We start from the raw sequence: 18,047 nt of genomic DNA, 5'->3' as shown, positions 1-18,047 counted from the left end.
ACATGGGCACGACCAGCATTTTGTTCCTTTGTTGGCCTAGAAGATGCCCGGGAGCATGACAAACTTCTTGCGTTTGTACTGAGCACCGAATTCCTTCCGATACCTCCTTTCCTTCTTGGCAGCCCATGCAGCCATCTGGCCGCCGGCGACTACGACGAAGAGGGCGGTGGAGAAGAAGCCGCCTTTGCCGATCAGAGAGTTGATGATCCAAACACCAGTCCAGGAGATGACCTCAAAGAGGTAATTGGGGCAAGTGACCCACGAGAAGCCCAGACCCTGGGGAATGCCACGGGCGGTGGGGTTGTTAGCTGGTCTCAAGCCACGCAGCACCAAATGGGTATACAGGTTTCCGAGTTCTCCAATAGTGTATAGGGCAAGGGCAGCATAGACGGCCAGGGGGTTCGAGTCGATTTCCGTCTTCGAAGCGCCATAGGCGAAGACGGCCAGGTTGAGGCCGGACAGAATCCAATAATGACCAGAGTTCTTGAAGATGTTGAAGGCGGGCATGGTGGCACTGGAGAAGCGGTGCACAAACAGCGTCTCCAGCTCGCGCTTGAGGAAGTGGATTGTGACCAGGACGAGCGACAGCTTCTGCAGCGAGGTGGGCTCCGGGAGAGCGGACGGGGTGAGGCTAGGGACAGGGTAGAGATACGGGCGCAGGAAGTAGATCAGCGGGTGGATGAGCAGGGGCCCGGCATACTCGACGAGGAAAACGGTGCGCCAGGCAATCTGGGGACCTGGTAGCACGAGGAGGTTAGCGGATAGGCTGTGATGCACGGGAGACTCGGGGCCCAACCAAGATCCTTGACGGTGATGTTGCTTTTCTGGCGCAGGCCGGTGTCCTGGACAAGCGTCCGGGGCGAATTGGGGACGACAGAGCCATCGCTGCCCTTGACGATGCGCAGGCGGTGGACGGAAAAGCCGGTGGCCTGGGCAATGCGCTTGTAGAGCTCAGCGGTCGAGTCGGACAGGGCAATGGTGGTTTCGGCGGGGAGCTTCTTGATGGGCTTGCCTGGGGCATTGGGTCAGCGCGGTCGCAGGGCGCAGTGGAACACGGATCATACCGCGCGGCTGCACGACGAGGGTGATGGGTTCGGCCATGGCTGCAGTGAGGGGTGTGCTGGAGTTCAACGGATTTTGTCGCGGGCGGGCTGAGGGCTGGCGGTCAGGTCCAAGCTCCGGGTCTCAGTCGGCCGACTGCCGAAGTCGAGCAAAGCGCACAGGCGGCTCCGTTGCGGCCGCACGTGCGCGACGGTTAAGGCTGTGCTATGTTGCTCGTGCGCCGTAAACCCTGACCCGCACCGACAGACGTCAGTCGGTCTTTGGCTTGAGAAAGTCTGGTGGCGTGCAGCATGAAGTGGCAGCACGTTGCTCAGCGTGACGCAAGCGCGGCGGGCAGCCTCGGCACATGGAGCTCGCCTGGTAAGCTCAGCTCCGTCCCCCATCTCCCCTCCAGCCAATGCCCTCCACAGCCTTGCACGCTGGGCGCTGCTGCAGCCTGTGCCCAGCGTTCCAGGTTGCCTTCCGCCCCGGCGCCCGCGATTCCGCTCCCTCGCCCGGCGCATATGGCTGCTTGCGGTCATCATTGGCACATTGGCACATGCCTGCCCCACCAAAGCTGAGAGCACGAGCAGCAGCATCCGCGTCTCAGCCCCAGGCCGTGGCCTTCGGCGAGAGCGTGGCATGGCGGAAGCGCGGATAATCAGTTGAGCACCATTGGCCCGCCCCCCTGCGCCGTGGCCCCTTGCCGGTCTTTTCTGTCGCCTTGCCCGGCACCTTGCCCAAACGGTTGCAGACGCACGCTGACCGCGACGACACCGTCATGATTGCTCTCAGCCGCACTCCAGACCCTTTAGTCGTGCGGCCTCCACCGCGCAGCCTTGCACATATATCTACCGCCGCCACCGCCGCCTCAGGCCGTTCTCCGTCAACCCCCTCCTCCCCGCGACCACGTGTGTTGCTGTAATTGCTTGAATTCTTTCCTTTCCCTGTCTCATAACTTCTGATACCAGCACCCTCTCTTACTCCCTTGATTGATACCCCAGCCGACGTAAGTGCCATCCCGCCGTGTCGTACGCATTGCCATGGTCAATTTGCGTGTCTCGCCTCCGCCGAGGAAGCTGCGGGGCGGACATTGCTCCACTCGTTCCACCACATCACCCAATCTCAATGCTCTTCCTGTGCAAGGGCAGCCTCTCCTCTCCGCAGAGGGCGCCGTTACGCCTCCGAATCCCCAAAACCCCGCCGCCGTTCGCGTCAATCCTTTAATCCGGATACTGCCGGATTCTCTTTGTCCCCAGTCTTTCCTCTTATCTGACAAGCCCCTAGTTTATTCCCCACCACAATGTCGGCCAAGTTCACTTCCGAGCCCGAGCTCTCGCAGCTCGATAAGACGCGCAAGGAGATTTCGAAGCAGGTCTCCGCCCTTAGCACTCTTATTACCCAGGCTGTCAAGCCCCTGCCCACCGGCACTGGCAACGGCACCGACCTCAACGATGACGACTACCACACCGATGCCGTCGAGCTCGCTGAGGCCAGTCTCGCCGACCTCAGCCATTTGGGCATCACTGACTACAAGACCCTGTACGACGTGCTGCAAAACCAAATCACCGGCGAGTTCATCAACGACAAGACTTACTTCATGGAGCGCCTGATCCAGGCTGCCGCAAAACTTCCTGACACTTCTCTCATGTCCAAGAAGCTCACCGACGGCTTCCTGACCCAGCTTTACGGCGATCTCCAGCACCCTCCGCAGTCCTTCCTGTCAGGAGACCTCAAGTACCGCAAAGCAGATGGCTCGTTCAACAGCCTGAAGCACCCCCAGCTTGGAGCTGCTGGCATGCCCTACGCCAGGACCGTACAACCTAAAACCCCGCAGATGGTTGCCCTGCCCGATGCAGGCGTTGTCTTCGATAGTCTCATGACCCGAAAGAAGAGCGAAAAGCACCCCAACAAGATTTCCAGCATGCTGTTCTACCTGGCCTCCATCATCATCCACGATCTCTTCGACACCGACCATGACGACTTCACCAGGTCCAAAACCTCGTCATACCTCGACCTCGCTCCTTTGTACGGTAGCAACGACGAAGAGCTTTCTCTCATGAGAACGTTCAAGGACGGAATGATCAAGCCCGACTGCTTCTCCGAGGAGCGCCTTCTGCTGTTCCCCCCCGGCGTTGGCGTACTCCTCATCATGTTCAACCGCTTCCACAACTTCGTCGCCAAGAATCTTGCCGAAATAAATGAGGGCGGTAGGTTCAACAAGCCCGTCGAGGGACGGACCGGTCCTCATGCCAAGACGTGGAAGCAATATGATGAGGACCTCTTCCAAACCGCTCGTCTGATTACTTGCGGCCTCTACGTCAACTGTATTCTGCTTGACTATGTCCGCACCATTCTCAACCTGAACAAGACCGACGACAACTGGGCTCTTAACCCTCGTGCGGACATCGACGGCGTTGAAATGGCCGCCGGAAACCAGGTCTCGGCCGAGTTCAACTTGGTCTACCGCTGGCATTCCGTCATCTCGGATCGCGACGAGAAATGGACCGAGGACTTGTGGAACGAACTCTGGCCAGGAAAGGACCCGAAGAAGATGGAGATGCACGAGTTCCTCAAACTGTTGAACGGGCTCGCCGACAAGATTCCAAAGGAGCCTGAAAAGAGGCCCTTTAACAAGATGAAGCGCAATAAGGAAACTGGCACTTACGATGACGATGAGCTGGTTAAGATTGTCGTCGAAAGCGTTGAAGACTGTGCTAACAGCTTCGGTGCTCTGCGCGTGCCCGCCGTCATGCGCGCCATCGAGGTTCTGGGAATCGAGCAAGCCCGCGCCTGGAACTGCGCAACCTTGAACGAGTTCAGGAAGCACTTCAAGTTGACCCCGCACAACACGTTTGAGGACATTAACCCCGAAGTTGCGGATCAGCTAAGGCATCTCTACGAAACTCCCGACAGGGTCGAGCTCTATCCGGGTCTTGTCGTCGAGTCGGCCAAGGAGCCCATGGTACCCGGCTCGGGCTTGTGCACCAACTACACCATCTCACGCGGTGTGCTCTCGGATGCTGTAGCCCTTGTCCGCGGCGATCGCTTCTACACTCTGGACTACCACCCAAAGCTGCTGACCAACTGGGGCTTTGCGCTCGTCAAATCCGACACGGCTATTGACAATGGCTGCGTTTTCTCCAAGCTGTTCATGCATGCTTTCCCCAACCACTTCAAGCCTGATTCTGTCTATGCCCACTACCCGCTCACAATCCCATCCGAGATGGAGAGTGTGCTCAAGACGTTGGGCAAAGCGCATTTGTACAGCTTCGACAGACCACAGTTCACCCCTCATTTCAAGCTCATCTACTCCTACGAGTGTGCTGAAAAGATTCTCGGCGACAAGGCAACCTTCAACGTCACCTGGGGACCGGCTATGGAGTTCCTCATGGGCAAGCCAGCAAAGAACTTCATGCTTGCAGGCGACGGATATGAGAATGCCGAATCCCGCAAGATGATGAAGGACGCTCTCTACATCTCCGATTGGCAGAAGGAGGTCAAGAACTACTATCTCGCCAAAAGCGAGGAGCTCCTGAAGGAGAAATCATACAGATTGGGCAATGACCTCAACCAGGTTGACCTAATCCGTGACGTCGGCAATTTGGTTCACATTCACTTCGCTGCAGATCTCTTCCTTCTCCCCCTCAAGACCAAGAAGAATCCCCATGGCATCTTCACCGAAATGGAGCTGTACATGATCCTAGCCGCCGTCTTCACCGTCGTCTTCTTCGACATGGACCCAGCAGAGTCGTTCAAGCTCCGCCTGAAGGGCCACGAGGTCACGCAAAAGCTCGGCAAGGCCGTCGAGCTGAAGGTCAAGTCGATCAAAGAAGGCGCCGGCATCCTGACGAACGCCATGGCCATGATCTTCCCTTCAAAGGAGACGGGCAACACGCTCGAGGACTACGGTGTACACCTCATCCAGCGCCTGCTCAAGCACGACCACGATGTGCCCGACTTGGTGTGGGGCCACATCATGGGCACGGCGGGCGGCATGGCGCCGAACCAGGGCCAGCTGTTCGCGCAGACGATGGAGTTCTTCCTGACGACGGAGCAAGGCCGGGCGCTGCTGCCCAAGTGCCGCGCCCTCGCGCTGCGCGACGACGACGAGTCCTTCGACACGCTGATGCGCTACTTCATGGAGGGCAGCCGGCTGTACGGTGAGACGGGCGTGCTCCGCTACGCCACGCGCGAGACGACCGTCAACGACAACGGCCGCGAGGTGCACCTCAAGCCCGGCGACCGGCTGATGCTGCACCTGCGCGCCGCGTCGCGCGACCCCAAGGCTTTCCCGGACCCGGACCAGGTCAGGCTCGACCGCCCGCTCGAAAGCTACATCCACCTGGGCGCCGGCCAGCACCAGTGCCTCGGCCTTGCCATGACGCGCATCACCCTCACCACCTTGTTCAAGGTCGTGCTGAAGGAGTGTCCGAACCTTCGTGTGGCCAAAGGCCCGCAGGGCACCGTCAGGAAGGTGGAGCAGCCAATGGACTCGCCTGACCTCGAGAAGAAGGAGGTCAGGTACCACAAGTACCTGACGGAGATGGGCGACTCGTTCTTCCCGTTCCCTCAGAGTAAGTTTTTCCCCCTCGTCCACGCCATGTTGACTTTGCTAACCCTGTTCTCGCAGCCCTGAAGGTTAACTGGGATGACGCCCCGGCGCCGCAAGCGAATGGTAATGCGAACGCATAAGCATTTGTGTGTACAATCTTCTGCTTGGATACAGGCGCAACCAAGGGGGTAAAATGGCATTTGGATCATGTTTCTAGCGAATTTGGGTCTCTCGACTTTTTCTCGTACTATCCTGACCTTGAACGGTAAAATAATATAATGAGTTGATGATGCGGCTCGTCTCATACTCTACATATTGCTCAACAGTGATGGCATCTTTATGGCTCAGTACAACTTTGCCCAGTCCATTCAGGGAGAATCCATCTCCCCTCATTCCGTCTTCCGGTCAGCTGCGGAGTTCTTTCAGTTCTGCCTCTATCGTAGAGGTATCCCACCATGATTCAACCTCAGTAACGGCCGCAGGGGCTCAGAATGTTGTCTTTCTTGTGTTCCAAGTTACCCTTTTATCTTTACATTGTCTTTTATGGTCGCGTACGAGCTGAAGAGGTATCCGTTCACACTATGCATTCAGCTGTCCAGGCTGTGGCATTCAAGCACCTGTTCGATCAACGCATATGGTGCCGTGACTGACATATGGCTTGGTCTCTTGACGGTAATTATTGGAACCAAGTATATTTGCAGCTTACAGCTAACATGGAGTGAAGGTAAAGTCTGTACCAGCCGTCGGTTGGACATCGTCCCGGCGCCACTTCAACCAAAATCTCGTCTGGTGAGCCTCCCTGTCTCAGACACGATTTCGAATGAGACTGATGGATATTTAGTCAAGTGGGATGTCAAAGAAAGGTGGATATTAGAATCATGAACCACGATGCCGGGTCGCCTACAATTTGCAGCCTTTCGTTTTGCATCTTTATGTACAAATGTTTTAGTGGGAAGTTTTGGCATACATGGAGCGAGAGCAACTGGCAAGTCTCTCCCGCGGATAGTGTAGTGGTTCATAGGAAGGAAGGTATGAGCCTTAAAGAGTTCTCGCGCTTGCTCTGAGATATCCCGTATTCAGTTGCTCTCGCACTTGCGCTGCGTTTGGATATTGCTAGGGTCCATAAATTAGACTCTAGACCATAGAATGCACTAAGAAGGTCCGAACAAAGATGTACATACATAAGCCTGAATCTCACAAGTATATTTCTTTCTCATTGTAGCTTTTTATCGTTTCCTCTTATCTAGAGCAGGAATAATCGCGTCGGCTTAATAAACGCACGTAAATTGCAATTCCACAAGCAGTAGCGTGTGATACGTGTAAATGATGCGCACTAACCCATATTAAGATATGCCTGCCGTTATCCCCACTTCTTGTTCCAGACCATTCCACACATCAACGCGCATACTACTACCTTTTGGCGAAGTCAAAGAAGACCTATGATTCGAAACCAAAAATGTGATGATGGGAAGGGAGCTATGTTGATCTCACACTGCGATCGGTGTTCTTTATTTCATGCTAGCGACGCAGCGGTACTACTAAGCATCAGTACAACGGTAAGCGCGAAGGTATACGCGTCCCTGGTCAGAACAGGCAGTCACCAAGGCGCTTGGCAGTGATATCTTCTGGTCCCGACAGACAGGTCGGCGGGACCAAATACTAATCACAAATTAATAAGCCCATCCAAGAAAGGACGAAGTAATAGGCCAATACGGGGCAACTGACGACGCGTTCTGGCACCTATAGTCAATGTTAACGCGGAATGATTCCGCAGCCCGTAGTCTGGTTCTGCGGCTGCCCAAAAGGTAATAAAGAAAATAATGCCCCTGCTGCGGCCGTACCTCCGATCGTACTTCCGATGAACGATGTGATCGGGCCGTTGAGACTACTTACCCTTGCACGTTGGACTAAATGAGGCTCTCGGTCGGTCGACGCGTCAGTATAGACAACAAGAAGCGAGATCATGACCTGACCCCCCACAGATCGTCAAATTGGCCCTGGGCGTTCCATGGCTATCGCGAGGACTCCTTTTCCTAGTTCGTGATCTTAAAGAAGGACCTAATCGCAGACTTTGACCCGGGCTCTGTTGCCGGGCCTTCGCGTGATGAGACCACCTCGGAAAATGCCATAATGATTTCTTGAAAGATTCGGACATCGGTCGGATAGCGCTGTTATCTGATCATGCTGTTTCGGCATAGCGAGAGGAAAGCGGTGATGCAGGTAGGCATGTTATAAGTGCTGCAGGAGACCGCAGGTGTCGAAGTAGCAGCCATATCCAGGCCTAACACGACACCTCGCAACTGAAACAAAAATGCCCAGATACGCCAGCAGAGACCATATTCTCGAAGTCTTTTCCCACATGGCGGTGGGAGACTATGACGGCTTCTTTGCCAATGTTGTCCCTGATGTTGGTTAGTAAACGCAGGCCCTTAAGATCGGTAGCATAAATTCACCACTTCTTACAGAATGGACGGTGCAATCGAAAACCATCCTTGGAGGCACATACCACAGCCGTGATGAATTCCGCGCAAAGACGTTTGGCCGCTTAGGCCGGATCATGGATCCAGAGCACCCAGTTCATCCGGTAGTCCACAACGTTGTCGGCGGCGGGGATGACGAATGGGCCATGGTTGAAATGACAAACACAAGCAAGACCAAGACTGGGTTGGACTACAACAACACTTTCTGCTGGGCGACTCGATGGAACGAAGAAGGCAAGATTGTGCAGGTCAGGGCGTATTTGGACACTGCGCTGGTGCAGCACATTGTGGACGGGACGGAAGGAAAGATATAAAGCTTTGAAAGAAATTTAAGGAAATCAGAGATACCGCTCTTATTCATTCCAGTAGACCTGGCCTTCCATTATGCGCCTGGCAGTACGGAAGACGGTTGCAGTCTCAACCTCGTTGCAATCGTTCATCTTTGCAGCGACTTGGATACGCCCACTTGCGTGACCAATTGTGATCATGTCGGGATCCACCAGATTCTGGGTGATGTGTTGCTGCACTATGGAACCACTTACCTTTGCAGCTGCGGCGACGCACAGAGCACCCGTCAGTGGGATCGCTCTGTGGGGTTGCTCATCCGAGATGAATCGGATGACAACATCCACTGCAGAGGCATCCTGCGTCTGACCTGAGAGAATTTTGTGGCTTGCAGGCGCAGAGACAATGGCAATTTTAGGCGTGACCCTGGAAACATCCGAGGTAGCCTTTGACATGCCCATTGCGACAGCTGCTTGTCGACGAATCTCCTCCAACAATTGAAGCTTATCCGGGAGCTTGTTGAAGTCATTGGGTAGGATGGTCCCATCCACGCCAATGTCCTCGGCACGCACAAAAACCCCAGGACCGGCGGCATCAACACAGCTGACATCAATGCCATTAAACCTGTCAACAACATTGCCAGTGGGAAGGAGTTTGCCTGTTTTGGATCCAGATGGGTCGAGGAAATCCAACGTTACTCTGGCACCAGTGCCGCCAACACCATCGATGGAGAAATTGCCCTGCACCTGGGCCTGGCCATTGGCGACGGGAAAGCTGTTGTTGATGTATTTCTTAGTGTTTGTATTGAAAATGCGGACGGTTGCCGTCCCCTCCTTCTCGTAGTCAATGTCGCCCAGTAGCCGCTCGTTGAAGGCGTACGGACCAACGGCAGAGCTCATGTTGCCGCAGTTGCCGGCCAGATCGACAATGGGCGTTTCAATGCCCAAGCCGACGAAGGTATAGGTAACGTCGGCCTTGGGGTCATCGGTCGGGGCTACGAGGCATATCTTGGACAAGCTGGAGATGCCGGCACCCATTCCGTCGAGCTGGCGGCCATTGGGGTCTGGCGTGCCCATTACCTGAAGAAAAATACTGCGACGGGCTTGTTCGTCTTCAGGCAGATGTTTCTCCTGGAACATGACGCCACGCGAGGTGCCACCTCTGTAGTAGGCAGCCGGTGTTGAGCGCTGCCTTAGTGCCGAGGCAGAAGCGGAGAAGCTCCGGCTTGTCAACCGTGCGGAGCTGGCCATGACGAGTCTGCTTGACAGGGAGGTGGCTGCCTTTGCAACTGTCATGGCAAATTGGAAGGCGGGTAAAACACGAGGAGCTGAGTGATGCAGCGGGAAGAGGAGGGGCGCGCGGGTGGAGCTGTGGTGATCGCCGCTCGGGCGACATCGGGCGCGGGAGCTCGGGGCACAAGGCATGGCACTCATCAGAACTTTTTGGAACTGCATCATCACCACAACCTCCATCTGCCGCCTGCCCACGAGCTCGCCCCCACCAATTCCCCAATCGCACCCGTCGCTTCTGCCTCCAAAATGCTGTCTCGCTCCGTCTTCAGGTCCTCCAGAGCCGTGAGCTCCAGGCTATCGGCGCAGGTCGCCTCTGCTTCTCTGCGCGCTCAGTCGCCGCTGCTCCGCGCCTCGGTAGCTCCCGCCGCCGCCGTCTCTCCCTTCAGAGTCGCCTCGAGATGGTATTCCGAGTCGGCTGAGTCAAAGAACGAGGAGAAGAAGGAAGAGAAGAAGGAGGGCGAAGAGCAGAAGCAGGAGCTGTCCGAGGTCGACAAGCTGAAGGAACAGATTGAGGCCAAGAACAAGGAAATTGTTGAAGTAAAGGTGAGCATCGCATTCCCCTTCTTCCTCGATCGATGAATGCGTCGCCGCATCGCATTGGGGGTCGAATGATAGTGCAGCTCGCTGACAATCATGCCGTACTACAGGACAAGTACCTCCGCTCCGTCGCCGACTTCCGTAACCTTCAAGAGCGCACCAAGCGCGAGATCCAGGCTTCCAAGGACTTTGCTATCTCTCGCTTCGCCCGCGATCTTGTCGAGTCTGTCGACAACCTCGACCGCGCTCTGTCCACCGTGCCCAAGGAAAAGCTCGTTGAGGAGAACAAGGACCTGATGACTCTGTACGATGGCCTGAAGATGACCGATACCGTTCTGATGAACACCCTCAAGAAGCATGGTCTTGAGCGCTTCGACCCCAGCGTTGAGGGCGAGAAGTTCGACCCCAACCTCCACGAGGCTGTCTTCCAGACCCCCATGCCCGACAAGGAGGACGGCATTTGCTTCTTCACCCAGCGGACGGGCTTCATTCTGAACGGCAGAGTTCTTAGGGTAAGTCCACTCCGCCTTTTCCTTTCCGCCGAACAACATCTAACGTACCCTCTATAGCCCGCTCAGGTTGGCGTCGTCAAGAACGCGTAAATTTCCATGCATGAAATACAGCGCCTACGCAAAATAAAAACAACTTGCGACTCATCTCAAGCTTTCGATAGATGAGCAGTGCGCCGCTTGCCTGCTCTCAATGTATAATCACGACGCGTGACTCATACCACTTTTGTTATGTCGTGGGAAAAGGTGGGCAAAAAGCCGGCGTTTTTGTCTAAATCTCTCACTTTCTTCCATTTCTTCTCCTGTATATTCAAGACTACGATACTCCTCTCACCTGGGAAGCGCTGTGGCTGGCTGGTTTGCTATGAACTTCGGTTATGGGCTTCATCTGTACTTGTATGAAAATGATCTGGCGGGGTGGTGTCCATGGGCATTGTGTTGGTTAGAAAAGTGGGTTGGAAATAGGGCTGCTCAGAAGAAGCACGGACATAATGATCAAGGACCTTCTCCGCAATATCTTGCCTGACCAGCTTGATGATAATTCCTGGCCGAACCTATGACGTGCACTCATGCCCTTGGTAGGGACATGCTGAGCGAATTTGTTGCGACCATTCAATAATACAACGGTGTGCTTCCCTCCAATTCATGACCAAAACGCCCTTGATGCAGTATTCGATCCTTCAAAGCAGAGTCCTCCCACAAAGGTCTCCAGGATTCAAAGGCTCAGGGAGACTTCCTGCTCAGGAACAAGAGAATCCCTTGCCGAACTCACACGGCTATGCTCCAGCTACATCCCTGAAGTCCGCAATTCCTCATGGATCCCCACCAAGACCATCACTTTGCCGTTGGATCCTAACCCACTCATTCCACCAATCCCTCCACCCAACCCAATCCGTTTAGATCACCATGATTTGAATGGAAGCTCTCTCAGATCTTACACCCGCCATTTCTCTCTCTTTTTCCTTCCTCATGCCCTCTTCGCCCTCTTCTCAACGAAGTAGCCCGGGTCGGGCCGCCTGAGCTCGCGCTGCTCGGCAGTTGTCAGCGCGGTGTCGACCTCCTGCACATCTACCAGCTCCTTGACGCGCAGAATCTGACCCGCAACCGACTGCGAGACGGGGTGGTAGACGGTAGCCATGCGCTTGCGCAAGCCGAGCGCTGCGAGCACGCCGCGTGTCTTCTGCGGCAGGCCGAGGCCGCTGCGCATGAGAGTGATGCGGAAGTAGGCCATTTCCCTTTATTATATCGGATCCCGGGAGGTATGGAGTGGAGGCCGATAGAACTTTGGTTGACGTGTGGGTGAAGCTCCGCGGCGGGCAGTGACGGGCGTGCGTGCAGTCGAAGCTTCGCTGGTCGTGTCGCGAGCGATTGGCGTGTCGAGCGGTCCGATTGAACTGGCGGCGAGCGTTCACTCCCGAAGGACGGCGGGTTAAGATTGTGGTGGAGGAAAGCACGCGGGCGGGTGCGGATGGGCAATGGTTTGGTGTGGTTCCGCGCGGGAAATCTTTCTGGTCCAGCGGGCGCCCGCGCATGCCAAGCCCGACGATCAGCGAGGTCTCAGGGCCCCGTCGCCGCATACGGAGGCGCGGGGGAGAGGACAACGTAAACCATGGTCAGCTCCAAGACACGCCGAACCCCAATCCTCGAGTAACGCGAAGAGGGAACAAACAACGGACGTCCCGCGCCCTCCGCCTCGCCCCGACCTCGACGCTCGCTTTTTTCCCCGTCCGTAATACTTCGACCGCGCGTCATTCTCGGTTTCTGCCTGCGCCTGGTTGCGGCCCAAATGCGCTGCTGTCCCCGGCTGATTTCCCGACGAGCATCACAAGAGTAAAAGCGGGGGGAGAAGAAGACCGAAGAGAGGGGCCCACCACAACCACCGTCGACAACAATGAACGATGCGGCGGACGGGGCCAGCTTGGCGAAGCTGGCCGAGCTGCTGCGGCACCCCGAGGACCTAGACAAGATAGGCAGCTTGAAGGCCGAGTTCACGCGCAAGAAGGCCGCGGTGGACGCGCAGCTGCGGCACGGGCTGGAGGAGCAGCTGAAGATCACGCAGGCCGGCATGAGCAGCATCAGCGAGGGCCAGCGCACCGTCAACGCCATCAAGGATGAGATGATGACCATCGACCGCCTGTGCGCCGAGGCCCAGCAGATGATCCGCGACTTCCCCCACATCAACCTCGTCGCCCAGACCCACCGTAACTTCGAGGCTGTGCAGAAGATGAAGAAGGACATCGACGGCTTCGAGCAGCAGTTGGGCGAGCTCGAGATGCTGCTGGACGAGGACGAGCAGGACCCGGAGAACCAACCGAACCTGCTGCAGGTCCACTACGGCCTCAGCAAGCTGAGGAATATCAGGGATGCGGCCATGGACCAGATCAAGAACTCTGAGGATGAGACGCTGAGCTTGGAGCTGGTGAATAATTTACAGCTTGATTCGGGTGCGACGCTGCAGGACTATTTCGACCGCCTCGACCGTGTTATCGAACTGTTTGACGAGCACGTTGGACTTGCTTGCATGAACTTAATTCCTCTGGTGCAGACTGGGAACAACGGCATGGTGGTGCGGCTGGCGTTGATCATTGAAGAGGAAGAGAAGGTCGACAAGAAGGTCCAGGCATTACAGGATGCGCAGAGAGAATACAAGGAACTGGCATCACGATTCAAGTCTATCGCCACTGGACCAAAGGAGCTTCGCGGGTATAAAGAGAAGTTCCTCAAGGCCATCGAGCTGGCAGCACAGTCTAAGATCGAGGAAGCGAACGAAGCATTCATGGAAGACCCGGACAGGCTGGAGAAGAGTGTTCGTTGGTACTTCAACGATTTGAACACGGTCAAGCTCGGCATGGTGAACCTGATGCCGCGCAAGTGGCGAGTGTTCAAGACATATGTCAGTATCTACCACAAGCTGATGCATGATTGGCTGGTAGGGCATATTGACGACCCGGACCTCAAGCCCATCGAGATGCTGGCCATCGTGCAATGGGAGGAAAAGTATTACAAGAAGATGAACAAGCTGGGCGTGCCGGAGGAGGACCTGACGCCGCACTTGCTCGACAACCGCGGGGCGGAGCTCGTGCGCGAGTACCGCCAGCTCATTATCAAGGCCGTCGAGGAGTGGATGTCGCGCATGTCGCAGACGGACAAATCGGAATTCCTCACGCGCTCCGAGAACTCGCTCGACACGGACATCAACGGCTGCTTTCGTACCAAGACGCTGGGCGACATGTGGTCGATGTTGCGCGAGCAGCTCGCCGTCGCCGGCAACAGCAACCGTCACGATGTGGCCGAGGGCGTCATCGACGCCATGTTCAAGGCGCTCTCCTCACGACAGCGCCTTTGGGAAGAACTCGTCGACATCGAGCTCGACAAGTACGTGCAAGGCGTGGGCGACGTGGACGGCCTGCAGCCCCTGCAAGATTGGCTCGTCGCCATCGCCAACGATCAAATCGCCTGCATCGACGACGGTGAGGACGAGGCACAGACGGGCGGCTCATACCTTTCCCGCTTCAGCCGCGATGCGCTGCCCCTCGCGTCGCCTCAGTACTCAGCGGCGGCAGCGCAGCAGATCGATTTGCTGCGTGACGGCTACGTCGACCTGGGCACGCACTGTCTCACCGTCTTCGTGCGGCTCATCTTCGACGTCGACTTCCGCACCATCCTGCCCGAGTTCTTCACGCCGACCTGGTACTCGCAGAAGCGCGTCGGCCAGATCGTGTCGACGTTCCAGGACTACCTCAACGACTACGACGCGGTCCTGCACCCGTCGCTGCGCGACGTGCTCGTCGAGGAGCTCGCCGACGAGCTGCTGTCGCGCTACCTGGCCGCCGTGCGCAACAAGGGCGCCAAGTTCCGCCGCACCGACCCGTACGTCGAGAAGATCCGCGACGACGTGCTCGCCGTCTTCGACTTCTTCGGCCAGTTCGAGACGGTCGGCCCGGACATCCGCCAGAAGTGGCGCGTCGTCGAGAAGTTCGTCCAGCTGCTCGACGCCGACAAGCACGCCGTCGCCGAGGTCTTTGCCCAGTTCAAGATGGAGTACTGGGACGTCAACGTCGGCTGGGTCGAGGCCGTGCTGCGCGCCCGCGACGACTCGGACCGCAGCATGATCCGCGAGGTCAAGGCCCGCGCCGGCCAGGTCGAGGTCGAGCGTGGTGTCGAGACCATCATGAGCAAGGTTAAATGAGACCGGGGAGTCTGGCTGTAGGATGTAGGATATAGAAAGAGCAAGACGCGTTTGTAGATCACGAGGACCAGGAGGTCCGCGCGATACCACTGTTTGTGTCTTTTGAATCGAGCGAGGGGGGCGTTCCTTTTTCTTTTTTGTTTTACCTCACTCTTCCGGCTGCATCATCATGTCGCTTCACGTCGTCATGCTAGATTAAGGGTTTGCGACTACTTTCTTCCGTCGGTTCCTATGCGAAGGCGCTTTGGGTCTTGTTTGCATTTTCTCCGGGAGCTTTGCGGCAAAAGAAAGGGCGCGTAGTAATACCCGTTTCTCTATTTGTTCTTCTTCCTTGACATTTCTGCAGGAATATAACGTCGGCAAATGCATATATGCTTACAAGATGCTGAGAAATGCACATACGCTTTGTATACCGTGTGTCATGTCTTTTCACAGAATAAAGGGGCTGATTTTACAGAGAACGCCATTTTTGAAAGGTTTTGATTTTCTATCCAGTCTACACAAAAGCCCTCCTGATCTTACTATAGCCTTTCCCCGCCCCATCGTCATAATTGTCATTAAAATATGCCTTATGCCTTGTAAAGAGTATCCAAAAAGCCCTTGGCCAAGTCAACCACAACGCTCTTATTCGGCAAGCTACCCGCAACACCGTACAGCGCAGCAGCATCACCCTTGACAGCGCCCTTTGCACCCTTGCCCTCGGCAAGTCTCTTCCGCTCCGCCTCGCGCACACCCTCGACAATGTCGATCAGGTCAGAGATCAGCTGGTCGGCGGCGGCGACAATGGGCAGCGTGACGGCGACGTGGATGGCAGGCGGGTTCTGTAAAGCGTTGAGGTGCCAGCCTCTTGCCGACATACCATCGGCGATGTCGTAAATGTCGAGCGAGTTGCTCGTGAAGGCGACGACTGAGACGAGCGGCTTGCCGATGACCTTGAGGTCTGCCGCCAGCGCCGGGTTGCCACGCAGCTCGCCCTCAATGCGCTTGGTGGCACCGACGATCTTGTGGCAGGCGCTGATGTATCCAGACTCGCCCTGCGCCATCAAGCTAGCCCAGCAGCCGGCAATAAGGGCGCCCGGGCGGGAACCGGCGATGCTAGGAGAGGCATAGACGCCGCCAGACCAGTCCGGAGAGATGAAGTACTGGTAGCTGCGAAGGGAATCGGTGCGGTAGAGGACGGTGCTGTTGCCCTTGGGGGCGAATCCATACTTGTGCGTGTCGCAAGAAATGCTAGTCACACCCTTGAGACGGAAATCGAAGGTCTCGGTCTCAAAGCCAGCCTTCTCAAGGAAGGGGACCAGGAATGAGCCAAGACAGCAGTCGACGTGCAGCGGAATCTTCTTGCGCTGGGCAATGCGCGAAAGCCCGCTGATGTCATCAATGATACCGTGAGGGAAGTTGGGCGCAGAACCGACAAGGAGGACGGTGTTGGGGTTGACAAGACGCGAGACGGCACGGAGGTCGACCTTGTAAGTGGGTGCCTTGCAAGCAACAAGGTGGATCTTGATCTTGAAGTATTCGCCAGCCTTGCGGAAAGCAGTGTGGGCAGTTTCGGGGAGGATCCTGTCAACTTGTCAGTTTCCAGTAGCCGGTAGTTGTCAACTAAGCAAACGCACATCTCCGGCTCCGTGATTCCACGCTCTGCGTAGGCCTTGTTCCGCGCGCTCAAGCATGCCATCAGAATGGACTCGGTGCCTCCGCTAGTCGAACAACCGGCGGCTCCCTCAGGGGCATTGAACAGCGAGAGGACCTGCGGAAGATGTCAATTAGCACTCCGGCAATACCAGTCAGCCCTCAGATGAACCCTTACCATTGCTACAACCTCAGCCTCCATCTTCCTCACAGCCGGGAACACATCCGGATGGATCGGGTTCGACACAGTGAACTTTCCAAAAGCCTCGGTCTGCAGCTTGACCAGCTCGTCGCCACCATGGTACACGGCACCGGAAACACGGCCGTCCTCCCAGCGGGTATGCGCCATTTCGCTCAGCTTGGTGAGCTCCTCGCGCACGCGGTCCTCGCCCCAGCCCTCCTGCGGCAAGCGCACATGGCGGTCGACTCCGGGGCCGGTGGGCACCAGCTTCTGCTCGAGTTTCGTGATGGCCTCGGAGACCTGGCTTTGAACCTTTGTGCGCACGCCGGGCAGGCGCAGGAAGTATCCGTACAAGATGCGGCGCGTGGCGATGTAGAAGTCGACGGCGGAACCGATGATGCCGCGGCCCTTGAGCTGGTAGATGGCCTTGCGGGTCCAGCGGAGGAGGAAGAGAAGGAAGACGATGTTGCGGATACTGTTGTGCAACATAGCTGCGTCAGCGTGCATTCAAAAGCTTCAATCGCGGGGTGCTCTTTCGCCGCTTTGTCCCGTACGTACATGTCCAGATTCAAGGCCAGCAGCTGGGTGCGCGGAGTAGCGCGCCGCTGAGCCTGGAAGGTTTCGCGCAGGCTAACGGGAAGCCTGGACGAGCCCGGCATCGTAGTGGTGTCGTACGGTGTTGGTCGCAGAGAGCTGGCAGTTGTGCAGGCAGCGCATGGTGAGCGGCAGTCATCGTGTATATATGACGGATGCAGTCACATGCCGAGAACCGAGAGATTTCCAGGCCCACCCACTGCCGCCTATTTGCGGAAGTAACGTCGCGAGTTCGTCAGTTCGCCTTCAATGCGAGCATTATTTTAGCCATAATGGCCAGGATGCCATAGACCAGGGCTAATCAATCGTTTGCTTGCACGCCAGCGCGGGCTCGTATTAGCTCCGGTGGTTACAGACTGGCTCTGACTAGTCTAACCGACGTTCCCAAAGCGGAAGTAACGACGCGAACAAGTTGTTGCCACTTTTGTCTCTGGCGAGTTTCCCGCTATCAACACTTGGATGCTAAGCTGTGACCGCATCAACTTTGACTCCTTCCAGCCTATTGCGCTACCTTGTTGGGGAGGGCGCTGCGGACATTTCCGGCCCAATCCCCTGTTCTACCACGACACCATCGTCTCTGATCTTTTCTCTCCGCACCCATCGCTTAAATGCATGAACTAGAAAATGCGCACAGAAGACTTGCTCAGTGGTGTACAATATGACTGGAATGGACATCTTGGCCTTAACTTCCGTCGGAAACTCTGTCCACATAGCATAAACCAAGGGGATACCCAGGCCCGCTGTCTTTGCTG

The 18,047-nt window shown here is 56.3% G+C and overlaps 8 protein-coding genes across 8 annotated transcripts; 4 read left to right on the top strand and 4 right to left on the bottom strand.

Moving 5' to 3' along the window:
* Positions 1-36: 36 nt before the first annotated feature.
* LTHEOB_1515 (Steroid alpha reductase family protein) lies at positions 37-1,101 on the bottom strand (the record flags this gene model as incomplete). Its single annotated transcript, XM_035510225.1, has 3 exons — positions 37-737; positions 797-1,012; positions 1,065-1,101. The coding sequence occupies 3 exons, from the start codon at positions 1,099-1,101 to the stop codon at positions 37-39; spliced, it is 954 nt and encodes a 317-aa protein (XP_035366025.1).
* Positions 1,102-2,344: 1,243 nt separating this feature from the next.
* Positions 2,345-5,736, top strand: LTHEOB_1514 (Fatty acid oxygenase; the record flags this gene model as incomplete). The annotated part of the gene is made up of 2 exons (XM_035510224.1): positions 2,345-5,618; positions 5,675-5,736. 2 exons carry the CDS (start codon positions 2,345-2,347, stop codon positions 5,734-5,736), a joined length of 3,336 nt encoding a protein of 1,111 aa, XP_035366024.1.
* Positions 5,737-7,907: 2,171 nt separating this feature from the next.
* Positions 7,908-8,390, top strand: LTHEOB_1513 (uncharacterized protein; the record flags this gene model as incomplete). The annotated part of the gene is made up of 2 exons (XM_035510223.1): positions 7,908-8,007; positions 8,062-8,390. 2 exons carry the CDS (start codon positions 7,908-7,910, stop codon positions 8,388-8,390), a joined length of 429 nt encoding a protein of 142 aa, XP_035366023.1.
* Positions 8,391-8,429: 39 nt separating this feature from the next.
* LTHEOB_1512 (uncharacterized protein) lies at positions 8,430-9,656 on the bottom strand (the record flags this gene model as incomplete). The annotated part of the gene is made up of 1 exon (XM_035510222.1): positions 8,430-9,656. One exon carries the CDS (start codon positions 9,654-9,656, stop codon positions 8,430-8,432), a length of 1,227 nt encoding a protein of 408 aa, XP_035366022.1.
* Positions 9,657-9,899: 243 nt separating this feature from the next.
* Positions 9,900-10,792, top strand: LTHEOB_1511 (Mitochondrial co-chaperone; the record flags this gene model as incomplete). Its single annotated transcript, XM_035510221.1, has 3 exons — positions 9,900-10,196; positions 10,301-10,702; positions 10,760-10,792. 3 exons carry the CDS (start codon positions 9,900-9,902, stop codon positions 10,790-10,792), a joined length of 732 nt encoding a protein of 243 aa, XP_035366021.1.
* Positions 10,793-11,666: 874 nt separating this feature from the next.
* On the bottom strand, positions 11,667-11,930 carry LTHEOB_1510 (Mitochondrial 54s ribosomal protein; the record flags this gene model as incomplete). The annotated part of the gene is made up of 1 exon (XM_035510220.1): positions 11,667-11,930. The coding sequence occupies one exon, from the start codon at positions 11,928-11,930 to the stop codon at positions 11,667-11,669; it is 264 nt and encodes an 87-aa protein (XP_035366020.1).
* A 660-nt stretch (positions 11,931-12,590) lies between these two features.
* Positions 12,591-14,888, top strand: LTHEOB_1509 (Exocyst complex component; the record flags this gene model as incomplete). Its single annotated transcript, XM_035510218.1, has 1 exon — positions 12,591-14,888. One exon carries the CDS (start codon positions 12,591-12,593, stop codon positions 14,886-14,888), a length of 2,298 nt encoding a protein of 765 aa, XP_035366019.1.
* Positions 14,889-15,457: 569 nt separating this feature from the next.
* On the bottom strand, positions 15,458-17,360 carry LTHEOB_1508 (Sphingosine-1-phosphate lyase protein; the record flags this gene model as incomplete). The annotated part of the gene is made up of 4 exons (XM_035510217.1): positions 15,458-16,451; positions 16,505-16,638; positions 16,699-17,176; positions 17,260-17,360. 4 exons carry the CDS (start codon positions 17,358-17,360, stop codon positions 15,458-15,460), a joined length of 1,707 nt encoding a protein of 568 aa, XP_035366018.1.
* Positions 17,361-18,047: the final 687 nt, after the last annotated feature.

This window comes from Lasiodiplodia theobromae, assembly GCF_012971845.1.
Source record: "Lasiodiplodia theobromae strain AM2As chromosome Unknown scaffold_4, whole genome shotgun sequence".
NCBI lineage: Eukaryota > Fungi > Ascomycota > Dothideomycetes > Botryosphaeriales > Botryosphaeriaceae > Lasiodiplodia > Lasiodiplodia theobromae.
Note: the sequence above shows the minus strand (reverse complement) of the source record. Positions and strands in the feature narration are given on the sequence as shown.